The sequence below is a fragment of the Oncorhynchus mykiss genome, chromosome 1 (genome assembly GCF_013265735.2).
Source record: "Oncorhynchus mykiss isolate Arlee chromosome 1, USDA_OmykA_1.1, whole genome shotgun sequence".
Taxonomy (NCBI): Eukaryota; Metazoa; Chordata; class Actinopteri; order Salmoniformes; family Salmonidae; genus Oncorhynchus; species Oncorhynchus mykiss.
The window spans coordinates 78,908,878-78,925,027 of NC_048565.1; the positions used below are offsets into that span (position 1 = coordinate 78,908,878).

The window sequence follows — 16,150 nt, forward strand, 5'->3', positions numbered from 1 at the left end:
CACCACAGAAATGGTCTGATTTTGGCCAGGCTACTAGACAATGAAATAAAGTTGATATAGTATAAAATAATTGCCTCCACAGATATGGTCTGATTTTGGCCAAAAATACATGCCTCATAATATGTAGTAAAACATTCAGGTTTCCAACAATTAAAGTATATGTTTTCTCAATGCATACTGCCTCATAATATGTAGTAAAACATTCAGGTTTCCAACAATTAAAGTACATGTTTTCTCAATGCATACTGCCTCATAATATGTAGTAAAACATTCAGGTTTCCAACAATTAAAGTATATGTTTTCTCAATGCATACTGCCTCATAATATGTAGTAAAACATTCAGGTTTCCAACAATTAAAGTATATGTTTTCTCAATGCATACTGCCTCATAATATGTAGTAAAACATTCAGGTTTCCAACAATTAAAGTATATGTTTTCTCAATGCATACTGCCTCATAATATGTAGTAAAACATTCAGGTATATGTTTTCTCAATGCATACTGCCTCATTGTAAAGGGGTGTGTGATGCGCTGATGAAGCCTGCCTTCTGTTAACTTTGTATTTGCTGTTTGAGATGCTGGAGCAACAGAGGATAAAAGCATTTTTTAGCTTTTCTATTTTTATATTGGCCAAAAGCCGGCTATTACCGGCTAACGGAAACCCTGGTACTGACCAAATGAACAATATACAGTGTACCCCCTGTATGTAGTGTTATTTACTGCTGCTCTTTAATTATTTGTTATTCTTATTTCTTACTTTTTGGGGGGGTATTTTCTTAAAACTGCATTGTTGGTTAAGGGCTTGTAAGCATTTCACTGTTGTATTCGGTGCATGTGACTGATAGAATTTGATACAGTAAGAACGTTTCTTCCATTTCCTGAAAGGTTTCAGTTTCTGATGAACTGACACCTGGAGACACCAGTGGTACACCACTGTGAACGGTAAAGAAACACTTGATGGGCTAAGTGTGTTCACATCAATCAAAACAAGTATGGAACATGTGAAAGATAGGGTATAGGGAAAAGGTGGGCTCACAGCCATGACTGTCCACACATGCTGCACATACAAACACTCATAATACATGTATGCATGGACACACACACACACACACACACACACACACACAAGGCAGAAGAGTGAATGCAGCTGTCTGGAAGTTCAGCATGTTCACTGTATAGTAGCTAATAATCCTCACAACACGGACTAAATTACAGGTTCCCATTTAAATGTAGGTCCCTTTGAGAGAGAATGTCACTTGTAAAGGGGATTTCTGAATGTAATCCTAGGATAAACTACAGACAGGCATCTCAATTAGAAAAGACCTTGGTGTGTATCATTTCATCTACTATTTCATTTCTGATCAACAACGCTGCATTAGAGAATAAAACCTTATCATAAAACCTTTAGACAATAAGTCCTTTCACATTCCCCTTCAAAAAGAGAACGGTTCTGTAGTGAACTGATCAAATGAAAATGTCACAGCATGAGTCAGTGGGAGGTCAGAGATAAGGGGTTAGCAGTCAGGTCAGAGATAAGGGGTTAGCAGTCAGGTCAGAGATAAGGGGTTAGCAGTCAGGTCAGAGATAAGGGGTTAGCGGTCAGAGATAAGGGGTTAGCAGTCAGGTCAGAGATAAGGGGTTAGCAGTCAGGTCAGAGATAAGGGGTTAGAGGTCAGGTCAGAGATAAGGGGTTGGCGGTCAGGTCAGAGATAAGGGGTTAGCAGTCAGGTCAGAGATAAGGGGTTAGAGGTCAGGTCAGAGATAAGGGGTTAGAGGTCAGGTCAGAGATAAGGGGTTAGCGGTCAGATTAGTGTCAAGATGCTTGCTCATCACCCAAATCCATCTGAAGTCCTGACTGTGTTACTCTACGATAAAAATATAAACCCCTGGCATGTCCCAAACACAGACTGCAGCTTAGCCTAGTTGTAAAGGTGTGTTAGTACGTAGAACCTTTAACGTTTGCAGTATTCCTTACAAGACAAAACCATTAGTGAGGTCTTCCATGGGGGTACCATTTTAAAGTATTGTAAACTGCAAGTAATGAAGTGAGAGTCGTTCCAAAATAAACTTCTCAGCCTTTCAAGCAATAAACTCTGAGCCATAAAATACTACTTCCATTTAACTCACGTAAACAAAGCCGGATCCCCTTAGGTCACTAACCATAGTAAGACATCTAATAGAAAATCCATTTGTCCCTCTTCATGAAAGCGACCCAAACACTTAAGAGCTTAGCAGTAAAGAAAGAGTTTTAAGTCACACACACACACACGCCAGAGGCAGACTTTCTATTTAACAGGGTTATTCAGACAGACTTCTATAGTTTCAAGGGAAGAAGAGAAAGAGCAAACAGATCAGATGTAGTCGTCATGCTTGTTTCCCCTGGTGAGCCGAAGAGTCAGTTAGCCAGAGCAAAGCCTGTAGCCCTGCTGCTCTCTGACCAACCCTGAGGGCCCCACATCCATCTTACTGCCATGTTATCGCTACTCAGACCCAGAGAGGCAATCCTCTTAACTCCCTCACCCAACAGACAGAGAGAGAGAGAGGAAAGAGAGAAAATATATGTGAAGTAGAGAGAAACCCACAGAGAAACAGAAAGAGCCAGATAAGAGAGAGCCCTGTCTACATGTACAGAGCCCTGTCTACATGTACAGAGCCCTGTCTACATGTACAGAGCCCTGTCTACATGTACAGAGCCCTGTCTACATGTACAGAACCCTGTCTACATGTATATAACCTTGTCTACATGTACAGAACCCTGTCTACATGTATATAACCCTGTCTACATGTACAGAGCCCTGTCTACATGTACAGAGCCCTGTCTACATGTACAGAACCCTGTCTACATGTACAGAGCCCTGTCTACATGTACAGAGCCCTGTCTACATGTACAGAGCCCTGTCTACATGTACAGAGCCCTGTCTACATGTACAGAACCCTGTCTACATGTATATAACCCTGTCTACATGTACAGAGCCCTGTCTACATGTACAGAGCCCTGTCTACATGTACAGAGCCCTGTCTACATGTACAGAGCCCTGTCTACATGTACAGAGCCCTGTCTACATGTACAGAGCCCTGTCTACATGTACAGAGCCCTGTCTACATGTACAGAGCCCTGTCTACATGTACAGAGCCCTGTCTACATGTACAGAGCCCTGTCTACATGTACAGAGCCCTGTCTACATGTACAGAGCCCTGCCTACATGTACAGAGCCCTGTCTACATGTACAGAGCCCTGTCTACATGTACAGAGCCCTGTCTACATGTACAGAGTCCTGTATAGTACCAGTGGATGACAAAAAGCTAAATGGAACACATCCACCATGCTAGTGGGCTGTGGCCATTATCTGCCTTACCTGGTAGAGAGCCAGAGAATGGCCGTATCTCTGCAGAGGACCACTATTGATCGGCACCACGTCCCAGGTGCTGCTTTCCAGGTTATAACTGCAGGGGGGAAGAGAGACAGTCAGGCCTGAGCTATACAGAATATACACAACAAAGAAATGGATGGAGAGAGTGGAGGGAGAAGAAAGAGATGGACAGAGTGGAGGGAAAGAGAGAAAATGACAGAGAGAGACAAAAATAGAAATAATTTGAAAACAAGTCCTATTTTGATAAACTCCCATAACGATTAGGTGAAATACCAGTGTGCCATCACAGCAGAAAGATTTGTGTTCCTGTTGCCACAAGGGAAACCAGTGAAGAACAAGCACCACTGCAAATACAAGCCATATTTATGTTTATTTATTTTCCATTTTGTACATCGTTACAACATAGCCATAATATGACATTTGAAATGTGGCTTTGGCAATGTAAACATATGTTCCCATGCCAATAAAGCCCTTTGAATTGAGAGAGAGAGGAAGAGCAAAAGACAGGAAGGAGACAAATATAGAGGTGGTAAGTAGACATTAACTACATTTCCATCCAGTTTTTATGCGAGTGAATTCATACTGTACAAAACAAATCACGACAGCTGTGATGGTAACAGGAAATTACTGTACAATTTTATAAATGCCGACAGATCACTTCCTCGTTCTACCGGGTGGGATCTTGTTTGCGTTGGTAAAATTAATTATGCGAAAAATGGTGGTGGAAACGACTTTATGTGCAAATATGAATATAAAAACCATCATATCGAAGTAAACTTGGAGTCACGTGATGACCTGGTTGTGGTCCTCCCATTACGACTCGGGAAAGCATGCAGTTTATTAGGCTACAGATTAAGTAAATGATGAACTTCACAGGGTGGTGAAAGTGCATAATGAGCTTGATGCTCCTTTCCAATAAATATCCAGAGTCTTATTCTAGTGACATGACGATCGATGCTTGACTGCCTTTCGACAAATAAAAATATTCTCGCTCCAATCCATAATAATCTCATCATGTAAACTAGCCTACCTGCACCACCTACCTGCACTATATTGGCAAGCTGTTGGCTAGAGCACCACGTGTCAAGACCAGAGTCGGCACATTTACTATTTAACGCAACAATTTCTGTAGAATTCAGTAGAATTGAAAATGCGATGGAAACTCAATGAACATTTGTATTCAGTACATGAAAACTTAATGGAAAAGGTATATTTAGTGTGCACTACGTCATCACACACTGATTTCTATCTGCAACAAGTCAGTTGTGAGAAAATGCGTATATTTTCTTTACGCAGACTTGAGAATACTTGCATGACAATCTGTCGCCAACTGGATGGAAACCTAACTACAGAGACGAAGACACAGACAGATATTTCAGGTCTCTCTTCAGTCAGTGCCTTACTTGAGCACCATGTGGAAGGAGCTGTAGTTGAAGCTGTATCCTCCGATGACCCACATGAGTTTCCCATGGACCACAGCCTTATGGGAGGCCCTGCCCAGGGATTGGCTGAAGGGCTTGACGTTAGACATCACCCAGTAAGACTCGGTGGATGGCACTGACAGAGCACAGTCTGGACCTGGAGAGAACCACACAACAAACTTAGAAATCCATGAGAGAATGTGAGGTTTGTTTGTAGCAAAATACTCTCTTCAACAACTCTTTAATACATCTAACTAAACGTGGTCCCACATCACCATCTGCTGGCGAAGAGCGTGACAACGCAGCTTATGTCATGATGATGGGGACAGCCATGACGGTGATGAACTCACATGGCTACCAGGACCCCACCACCCAGAGGCCGACTGGTGGCAGAACCATTAGTGGGTTTAATAAAGAGGGTCTCACTCTGATTCATCAAACCCCATTATGAGAAAGATCCCATGATACTGGCCCCTGTTGTCCCCTATTAGAGTGGAGGAAAGCCAGTGGACAGGGGGAATGGGGGGCTGTGATGAGGTCTATGGGCCAGGACCCTGTCTAGCCCAATACATCAGTGGAGAAAACCTCATTGGGGAAATGACCAGTGACCAGCAACTCAGTGTCAGAGCATAGGAGTGGCACCATGCTGGACAGTCCCGTCTCATTGAGAGGTGCTTGGTTGGCTCTACCCTGGACAGTCCCATCTTATTGAGAGGTGCTTGGTTGGCTCTACCCTGGACAGTCCCATCTCATTGAGAGGTGCTTGGTTGGATCTACCCTGGACAGTCCCATCTCATTGAGAGGTGCTTGGTTGGCTCTACCCTGGACAGTCCCATCTCATTGAGAGGTGCTTGGGTGGTTCTACCCTGGACAGTCCCATCTTATTGAGAGGTGCTTGGTTGGCTCTACCCTGGACAGTCCCATCTCATTGAAAGGTGCTTGGTTGGCTCTACCCTGGACAGTCCCATCTCATTGAGAGGTGCTTGGTTGGATCTACCCTGGACAGTCCCATCTCATTGAGAGGTGCTTAGGTGGTTCTACCCTGCAAGACAGTTCCGTCTCATTGAGAGGTGTTTGGGTGGTTCTACCCTGCTGGACAGTTCCGTCTCATTGAGAGGCGTTTGGGTGGTTCTACCCTGCTGGACAGTTCAGTCTCATTGAGAGGTTCTTGGGTGGTTCTACCCTGCTGGACAGTTCCGTCTCATTGAGAGGCGTTTGGGTGGTTCTACCCTGCTGGACAGTTCCGTCTCATTGAGAGGCGTTTGGGTGGTTCTACCCTGCTGGACAGTTCCGTCTCATTGAGAGGTGCTTGGGTGGTTCTACCCTGCTGGACAGTTCCGTCTCATTGAGAGGCGTTTGGGTGGTTCTACCCTGCTGGACAGTTCCGTCTCATTGAGAGGTGCTTGGGTGGTTCTACCCTGCTGGACAGTTCCGTCTCATTGAGAGGCGTTTGGGTGGTTCTACCCTGCTGGACAGTTCCGTCTCATTGAGAGGTTCTTGGGTGGTTCTACCCTGCTGGACAGTTCCGTCTCATTGAGAGGCGTTTGGGTGGTTCTACCCTGCTGGACAGTTCCGTCTCATTGAGAGGTTCTTGGGTGGTTCTACCCTGCTGGACAGTTCCGTCTCATTGAGAGGTTCTTGGGTGGTTCTACCCTGCTGGACAGTTCCGTCTCATTGAGAGGCGTTTGGGTGGTTCTACTGTAAATAAGACATGTTAATACATCCCCATACAGTATTCAGGAACAGTAGAGATCAAGTCAATGCATGGTTATACTAAGAGGATACCCAGACCAGCGACCCACCAGGTGTAAGAACAAAACCCCCAGCACCACTAGATGGCAGACATGGAACATAAGAGCTCCTCTTGGTCAACAGACAAGCAAGTGTTGTATTTAGTGTAGCCTGTATGAAAACGGACAGGATGGGTCATTTTAAATAAGATCATGCAGAAACCGATGGTCTTCCACCTTCATCTCAAGATTAGATTGTTAGAGCATGAAACAGGCCCCAACTACCAAGCTGTCAAAACAGTGTTCGCTATTATCTAACAGGCTACATGCATCCTACAACATGACCTCATTCCCTTCATCTAAACTAAGACTGTCCTATCTGCTGAGCACTTCAGATGTCAGCTTGTATTACTGTAATATATGAAACATGGTCTCTGTGCCTCTCTCTTCACAGTTCTCATTTCAGCCAGAAGATGGCAGTGGGACTCAATCTACAAGAACAAAAATAACTTAGCTTTGTCGTTGAAGAATGAATGAACCCTATGAACCAACATGAAGATACCACACCACAACATTGTGAAAACTTTGACACAATATAACCATAGCCCTTGTCAGACCTTGCCAGCTGTCGTTGCAGACACAGCTCTTCTCCCCAGTAAGGTCACAGTAGCCCTGGTCGGGGCTGCCACAGTTGTTCCTGCAGTAGGGGATGTCACAGGCCTCGCCCTTCCAGTACTTCTCACACTCGCAGTACACCCGGCTGGCGATGGAGTTCCCTGTGCTGCACTTCCCATGACTGGAGCAGTTATTGGGGCACGAGTTGACCCTATAGACCCAGAATGGAGAGATGGTGAATTAGATGAGTGAAAGCATGAGACCATGGCAGGGATGGGGAAGTACATTTGGAAAGGTTATCATTTTAAATAAGAATTTGCTCTTAATTCACTTACTTGTAAATAAATGTTGAATAAAAATAAATAAATAATTGAGGAAAAACAAATAGCTGAAAGAATGATTGATTGACAGAGGTGATTGACATGTATTGGGGTATGTGTTTTCAGGGAGCAGAACAGACACAGGGTGAGATACAGAGAAATGGAGAGAGAATTAAAGAGATGTGCAGACAAAATAATAGAGAAAGAGGGAAGGTAGACAGAAACAGAAGGAGGTCAAGGATCCAGGATAATGCATGGGCTTTTCAGCAACAGGGGGACTATAATGTTTACCGCTGTGACAAGAGCGTTGCTATGGCAACACCTTTATGGCCACATGGTGTGTGTCTGTGCTGGAGGCCTCGAGGCTGAGCTTGACTTATTTGAAAGCTCATCTTTCTCTTTGGCTGCTGCTTTCTGAGACAACCCAATGAATTCATTTTCAGAATCACACACACACACGTATCTCCTATGTTAAGGGGTGTCATCTTCTCAGCTGTAATGCCAATTCCCAGCTACTCTTGTGACAGACATTGTAGACCCTAGTCTCCAGGGTCTACAATGTGGCCTAGAGAGTCTGAAGTTGTATGTGTGCAGTAGTGCTGAGCGATTAACCGAAATGTTGGTTATTTATTTTCAGTTTTCTAAACAACTAATTGAAAAACATCATTTCAATTATTTGAATTCCATTTCGTATTTTTTCTTCTTCTGTGAGCTCAATGCGCAAATTGCAGTTTTTCTAGAGATAAATCTGCTCATGCCTGAACTGTGCAATGTAGTAGGGAGCCAATGTTCTACATAGTTTAGAAGAGAAAACATGATAATTAACTACAATGACCATAATCCATTGCGCGGCTACTTGTCCTGTCTGTTTCTTTTAAGCTTACTACATAAGAGACAGCCAAATGCACGATCAAGAGAAGATACCTCGCGAAGAAACTGCTCTCAATATATCTCTCAGACCGCATAGGCAGCAGCTCTATAGAGATGAGACGATGACTAGGAATTAAATAATAAAGCCATCAAATAAAACAAATGTAATATTTTATTATAGTGAAATATATGATGGTTAATAAGAGATAAGCAGTAATGGGCAGTCACTACCATGATGGAACTGTTATTTTAAATGTAAAACTGTACCTTTATTTAACGAGGCATGTCAGTTAAGACTTGTCTGCTACTGAACCAGAGACTTCCCTATTGGTCTTATATGGTATAGGTGAGGATTCTGACTGTGAATGTAGTGTGTATGGGGATGGGGCTACTCACGAGTAGGAGATGTGGAATCCAGTCAAGTTGTAGGCAGCGTCACTGAAAAAGTGCAACAGTGCATATCCAGAGGTGGCTACCACTTCCGGAACTGTCTCATTCCCTCTCGTTTCCGGGACAACGAGACCGCTGTGGGAGAAAAATAAAAATACATTACACACACACACACACACACACACACACACACACACACACACACACACACACACACACACACACACACACACACACACGTTAAGCTCCAAAGCTTGCTGGATAAATGATCGCCCTTTGCTTGACTGCTGAGCTGGTTTGCTGTCACCATGAAAACCCCCATTCCCGTCCTCCCTCCTTACATCATTGGGAGAAAGTGACTCCTTCCTCTCCTCGGGATCGATCCCTCCATTGCATGGAGGATCAAACTCAGGCCTGCCCTGCACAGCTCAATCAAGGTCATCAAAGAGGGAGGAGAAATCCGCTCCCCACCAGGAAGACTACAACCAGGTTCAACACAAAGACCACACAGCCAATACTGATGGACCAGGGGAGAGTCCATATGGAAGAACCCCCAGTGGAAGGAATTACATTAGGGACCTATTCTTCAAAGGGGGAGGGAGGGTGGCTGGGTGGGTGGGTGGAGAATACTACTTCTAAAGACTTGAGAGGAGGAACACCTAAGAGCTACACTGAACTAAAATATAAACGCAACCATTTCAAAGGTTTTACTGAGTTACCATTCATATAAGAAAATCAGTGAAATCAGTGAAATAAATTAATTAGGCTCTCACGTCAGGAATATAGATATGCATCCGTTGGTCACGGACACCTTCAAAAAAAGGTAAGGGCGTGGATCAGAAACCAGTAAGTATCTGGTGTGACTACCATTTGCCTCATGTAGCGTGACATCTCCTTCGCATAGTTGATCAGGTTGTTGTTCATAGTAGCCTGTGATGTTGTCCCACTCCTCTTCAATGGCTGTACGAAGTTGATGGATATTGGCAGGAACTGGAACACGCTGTCGTACAGGTTGATCCAGAGCATCCCAAACATGCTCAATGGGTGACATGTCTGATGAGTATGCAGGCCATGGAAGAACATTTTTCAGGCTTCCACGAATTGTGTAGATCCTTGCGACATGGGACTGTGCATTACCATGCTGTAACATGAGATGATGGCAGTGGATGAATGGCACAACAATGGGCCTCAGGATCTCGTCACGGTATCTCTGTGCATTCAAATTGCCGTCGATAAAATGCAATTGCGCTCGTTGTCCGTAACTCATGCCTGCCTATACAGTAACCCACCGCCACCATGGGCACTCTGTTGACAACGTTGACATCAGAAAACCGCTCGCCCACACTACGCCATGCACACTATCTGCTATCTGCCCAGTACGGTTGATACCAGGATTAATCTGTGATGAGCAGACTTCAGCATGAGCAGACTCCAGCATCCCAGTGGCCATCGAAGGTGAGCATTTGCCCACTGAAGTTGGTGAGGACGACAAACATTCAGATGAGCTTCCCCGGTTATTTCAGAAATTCTTTGGTTGTGCAAACCCACAGTTTCATCAGCTGTCCAAACCCACAGTTTCATCAGCTGTCCAGGTGGCTGGTTTCAGACAATCCCGCAGGTGAAGAAGCCGGATGTGGAGGTCTTGGGCTGGCGTGGTTACATGTGGTCTGAGGTTGAGGCCGGTTGGATGTACTGCCAGATTCTCTAAAATGACATTGAAGGCAGCTTATGGTAGAGAAATTAACATTCAATTCTCTGGTATCAGCTCTGGTGGACATTCCTCCAGTCAGCATGCCAATTGCACACTCCCTCAAAACTTGAGACATCTGTGGAATTGTGTTGTGTGAAAACTGTACATTTTAGATTGGCCTTTTATTGTCCCCAGCACAAGGTGCACCTGTGTAATGATCATGATGTTTAAATCAGCTTCTTGATATGCCACACCTATCAGGTAGATGGATCATCTTGGCAAAGATGAAATGCTCACAAACAGGGATGTTAAATCTGTGCACATTTGAAAGAAATAAGCTTTTTGTCCATATGGAACATTTCTGGGATGTTTTATTTCAGCTCATGAAACATCGGACCAACACTTTACATGTTGCGTTTATATTTTTACTCAGTGTAAATGCAGAATAGTAATCCATTGATTCATGGATAACACCCACTCGTTACCTATAATGGAAAGAGAGAGAACAATTCCTCTTCAGCTAGCCAGTATTCTGAATCATCACTGTGTGGATTCTATTTAGCGGCATGTGACCCGCCCAACTAGGTTTGAGGTATACAGTATTTGGTGTTCGTGCATGCACAGTTGACTGCATACTAGAGAGTACACACGTATGTACATGCATACAGCATTATGACCTCACCTGAATACTGCAACCAGAGGTGCATAGATGGAGTCTCCATCGTAGATGTACATGTGGTCCCAGCTACATTCCGTGGCAAAATGGTTGAAGCGCAACCTGAGCACAGCGTTTGGGCTGGACGACAGAACATAGAGCACGGTTTAAAATGGGTAGCTATTGGGCTGCAGTAGTAACTACAACACTGCCCACGATGATCAGGAGTCTTTACATTAGACAAAGAGTTTAACACGAAGACCACTGAACAGTAACAAATCAGTCTAAGAATGAATACATACTGTACAGAATATAGATAGAAGAGGGTATGAACAGAGATAGGAGGGAGGAGAGGAAAGAGAGCAAGAGCTACTTACTAGCCCTCGATCAGCCAGGTGCACTTAGTCTTGTACTTGTAGTTGATAGGTCCATCTGTGAGGGAACCTGATGGCTCTGTTAACCTGGCAAAGAGTGAAAAGCAACAATTAAAACATGGAGAAAGATAGATGGACAGATAGCTCACATAAAGGGGGAGGGTATAGGGTATAGCAGTGTTTCCCCTATATTAATTTAGCAGCGGTGGCCCACCACTGCTAAATATTTGCAACCACTCCAAAAAATGTTAATATGCTGATGTGCTTTTAAACGCCTACACCAGTATAAATCCACTTTTTCAAGCTAAAAGACGATGGCCAGAGCTCACCAACACTTTTGCACAACAATATAAGTCAATAAGTTATCGTTTTAGTCAAAGTATGGAGTATTTGTGCTTCAAGTGACAAATTTGAATGTGTGATTTTGGGAGTCTTACGTGTCTTTTACTATGAGATGACACGCCAATTCTTTTCAGCCTACATTTTGTTTCAGGGCTGGGTTTTATTTCAATGTTAACACCCACCAGCATGGCAATGTTTATTAAGCAGTAACAACTGCTGGAACTTCTTCCTATTTGCGAATCGTCTGAGAGCCAAACAGCTTTTCTCTGTAGCCTACACTTGGGATTCCACTAGATAAAACAGCCAGATATTGTCAAAATTGGCTATATCGTACACATTTCTGAAAACAGAACTTTGATCTTACTTTAAGGTTAGGGTTAGGCCAGCATTTTTCCAAACTCGGTCCTCAAAGCTTGATGATTAGTTAATTATTTCAATCAGCGTGTAGCGTGTGTAGTGCTAGGGCAAAAACCAAAACGTGCACTCCTTGGGGTCCCATTGACCGAGTTTGGGAAACACTGGGTTAGGCTAAGGTTAGCAGTCTGGTTAGGCTAAGGTTAGCAGTCTGGTTAGGCTAAGGTTAGCAGTCTGGTTAGGCTAAGGTTAGTAGTCTGGTTAGGCTAGGGTTAGCAGTCTGGTTAGGGTAAAGGTGAGAGTCAGGTTTAAAATCAGATTTTAAGAGAAAGTAGAAATAGACCAGGTTTATAACTTTGTGGCTGTGTTAATTAGTGACCACCCTACACTTACTAGAGTAAATTAAAATAGGGGGGGGGGGAGTGATGTTTTTGCACTTCCCCTTTTTTACCAGCAAAATATCCCAATCTATTGTATCATTTGTCAAGTTTCACTTATTTTTGAGCTAGTCTGCATAAAAATAAAATGTGACAATTTTTTTTAATTATTATTTTTTTAATTGCGTGGTATGATTGCATTTTAGAACCCCGCTCCCCCTGTCACCCCAAGATGAATGGTTTTGACCACTAACGTTTTAGGCAAATTAGTTTTGCATGGCCTGATGCAGGGTTTGCTCATTTTCAACCATTCCATTGATCCTAAATAGAAATCTCCACCATCACAGGGCACCTTGCCATGCAAAAAAAACATGCACATTAATTCAATAAAACACTCCAACCCATTCACTAGTTAGGCCATCCATACAACCAGAGGTTATATTCTTTCTTTTTCTATGGCGGATTCGCGGCTGAAATTTAGACAACACATTGAAATATAGCTGCACAATTTAGACAACATATTGATATATAGCTGCACAATTTAGACAACACATTGATATATAGCTGCACAATTTAGACAATGCATTGATATATAGCTGCACAATTTAGACAACGCATTGATATATAGCTGCACAATTTAGACAACACATTGATATATAGCTGCACAATTTAGACAAGACATTGATATATAGCTGCAGAATTTAGACAACGCATTGATATATAGCTGCACAATTTAGACAACACATTGATATATAGCTGCACAATTTAGACAACGCATTGATATATAGCTGCAGAATTTAGACAACACATTGATATATAGCTGCACAATTTAGACAACACATTGATATATAGCTGCACAATTTAGACAACACATTGATATATAACTGCACAATTTAGACAACACATTGACATATAGCTGCACAATTTAGACAACGCATTGATATATAGCTGCAGAATTTAGACAACGCATTGATATATAGCTGCAGAATTTAGACAACGCATTGATATATAGCTGCAGAATTTAGACAACACATTGATATATAGCTGCACAATTTAGACAAGACATTGATATATAGCTGCACAATTTAGACAACACATTGATATATAGCTGCACAATTTAGACAACACATTGATATATAACTGCACAATTTAGACAACACATTGATATATAGCTGCACAATTTAGACAACGCATTGATATATAGCTGCAGAATTTAGACAACACATTGATATATAGCTGCACAATTTAGACAATGCATTGATATATAGCTGCACAATTTAGACAACGCATTGATATATAGCTGCAGAATTTAGACAACACATTGATATATAGCTGCACAATTTAGACAAGACATTGATATATAGCTGCAGAATTTAGACAAGACATTGATATATAGCTGCAGAATTTAGACAACGCATTGTTATATAGCTGCACAATTTAGACAACGCATTGATATATAGCTGCAGAATTTAGACAACACATTGATATATAGCTGCACAATTTAGACAACACATTGATATATAGCTGCACAAGTTAGACAACGCATTGATATATAGCTGCAGAATTTAGACAACACATTGATATATAGCTGCACAATTTAGACAACACATTGATATATAACTGCACAATTTAGACAACACATTGACATATAGCTGCACAATTTAGACAACGCATTGATATATAGCTGCAGAATTTAGACAACGCATTGATATATAGCTGCAGAATTTAGACAACACATTGATATATAGCTGCACAATTTAGACAAGACATTGATATATAGCTGCACAATTTAGACAACACATTGATATATAGCTGCACAATTTAGACAACACATTGATATATAGCTGCACAATTTAGACAACACATTGATATATAGCTGCACAATTTAGACAACACATTGATATATAACTGCACAATTTAGACAACACATATATATATAGCTGCACAATTTAGACAACACATTGATATATAGCTGCACAATTTAGACAACACATTGATATATAGCTGCACAATTTAGACAACGCATTGATATATAGCTGCAGAATTTAGACAACGCATTGTTATATAGCTGCACAATTTAGACAACACATTGATATATAGCTGCACAATTTAGACAACGCATTGATATATAGCTGCACAATTTAGACAACACATTGATATATAGCTGCACAATTTAGACAACACATTGATATATAGCTGCACAATTTAGACAACGCTAGCTAGCTTGCAGAAATGAAGAAAATAACGAAAATTGTCCCGTCTGGTTTGCTTAATATACAGAATTTGAAATGGTTTATACTTGTACTTTTGATACTTCAGTACATTTTCAAAGTTCCATTTACTTTTGATACTTAAGTACATTTAAAACCAAATACTTTTAGACTTTTACACACAGTATTTTACTGGGTGACTTTTACTTGAGTCATTTTCTATTAAGTTATCTTTACATTTACTCAGGTATGACAATTGAGTAATTTTTCTCCCACTGTCAAATGGCAAGAGTCAGACAACGTCAACAACTGGTATAGGCTTAGCTGAGACTCATTTCTTGACAGGTAGGTTGCTAGTCTTTTTCTGAAATAATTATTATGACAGTCTTAATTATTATAGTAGTCTGAAATGGTGCTGACATAACTTTCATTAGCTAGCTAAGGTTATCATGCTACCTAGTTACACTGACACCTGTCAGTCAGTGACCTAAATGTTATTTCTCTACTACACCACAATGTTCCCACTCCCAATTCCTGAATATGTATTAGCAGCATGCGTCAGTCTTTGAGCTGGAACCTAAACGTGAATTTCCGCTCTAGGACAGGAATTACTCGAAATAGGTGCGGCAACTTCCTCTGAGGTGGGGCTTTAAATGGACAGTGCGAGATTTTGTGAATTAAGCCTTTTTTCTACTTACCCATATAGTCAGATGAACTCATCGTTACCATTTTATGTCTCTGCATGCAGTATGTAGGACGTTGCTAACTAGCGTTAGAGTAAACGCTTACTAGCGTTAGCCCAATGACTGGAAGTGTATGGGAACAGTATGCATGTTGTTCGCATAGACTTTCAGTCATTACGCTAACGCGAGTTAGCAATGGCTTGCATATGAGCACATCACCGTGATTCAGCTACTGTACATTTCCTGTCAAAGAGTATTGTCTGAGGTGTGGCAGGAAGGCTTCCTGCCACAGGAAATGTACAGTAGCTGAATCACGGTGATGTGAGCGTTGGGTCAACAACCGAAAGGTCGCTGGTTCGAATCCCGAGCCGACTAGGTGAAAAACCTATCGCTGTGCCCTTGAGCATTCAACCCTAATTGCTCCTGTAAGTCTGGATAAGAACGCCTGATAAATGATGTAAATGTGTTTAGGGGGGTGTGTGTGTGTGTGTGTGTGTGTGTGTGAGCGAGAGCGTCTGTTTGTGTGTGCATTGGCGTTCTCTAAATGTGGCCACATTGACAGCCTTCCTCAACTCAAATGGGGAATTGAGGGACAGATATGTGTCTGCTTTAAGGGGCCCTTAACTGAAAAAGAATCCCAACGTCCATCTCAACCAATTACACTGAAACCACAAGTGTTATAGGAAATCATTAGCTCTCCCATTCAGAAAGCATCGGTCTTGTTTACTGGACAACACCTCCATCTACA

General features: G+C 42.2%; 1 protein-coding gene across 2 annotated transcripts in view; it reads right to left on the reverse strand.

Annotated features, from left to right (window-relative positions):
- LOC110532724 (attractin-like protein 1) overlaps positions 1-16,150 on the reverse strand; it is a 323,112-nt gene that overhangs the window by 272,594 nt on the left and 34,368 nt on the right. For both annotated transcript variants that reach the window (XM_036986147.1, XM_036986138.1), the window contains exons 2-7: positions 11,440-11,523; positions 11,090-11,203; positions 8,724-8,852; positions 7,140-7,348; positions 4,775-4,949; positions 3,357-3,444 (exon numbers count right to left, since the gene is read on the reverse strand). In XM_036986147.1, the coding sequence (XP_036842042.1) occupies positions 3,357-3,444; positions 4,775-4,949; positions 7,140-7,348; positions 8,724-8,852; positions 11,090-11,203; positions 11,440-11,523 (799 nt within the window). The remainder of the gene's footprint in view (positions 1-3,356; positions 3,445-4,774; positions 4,950-7,139; positions 7,349-8,723; positions 8,853-11,089; positions 11,204-11,439; positions 11,524-16,150) is intronic.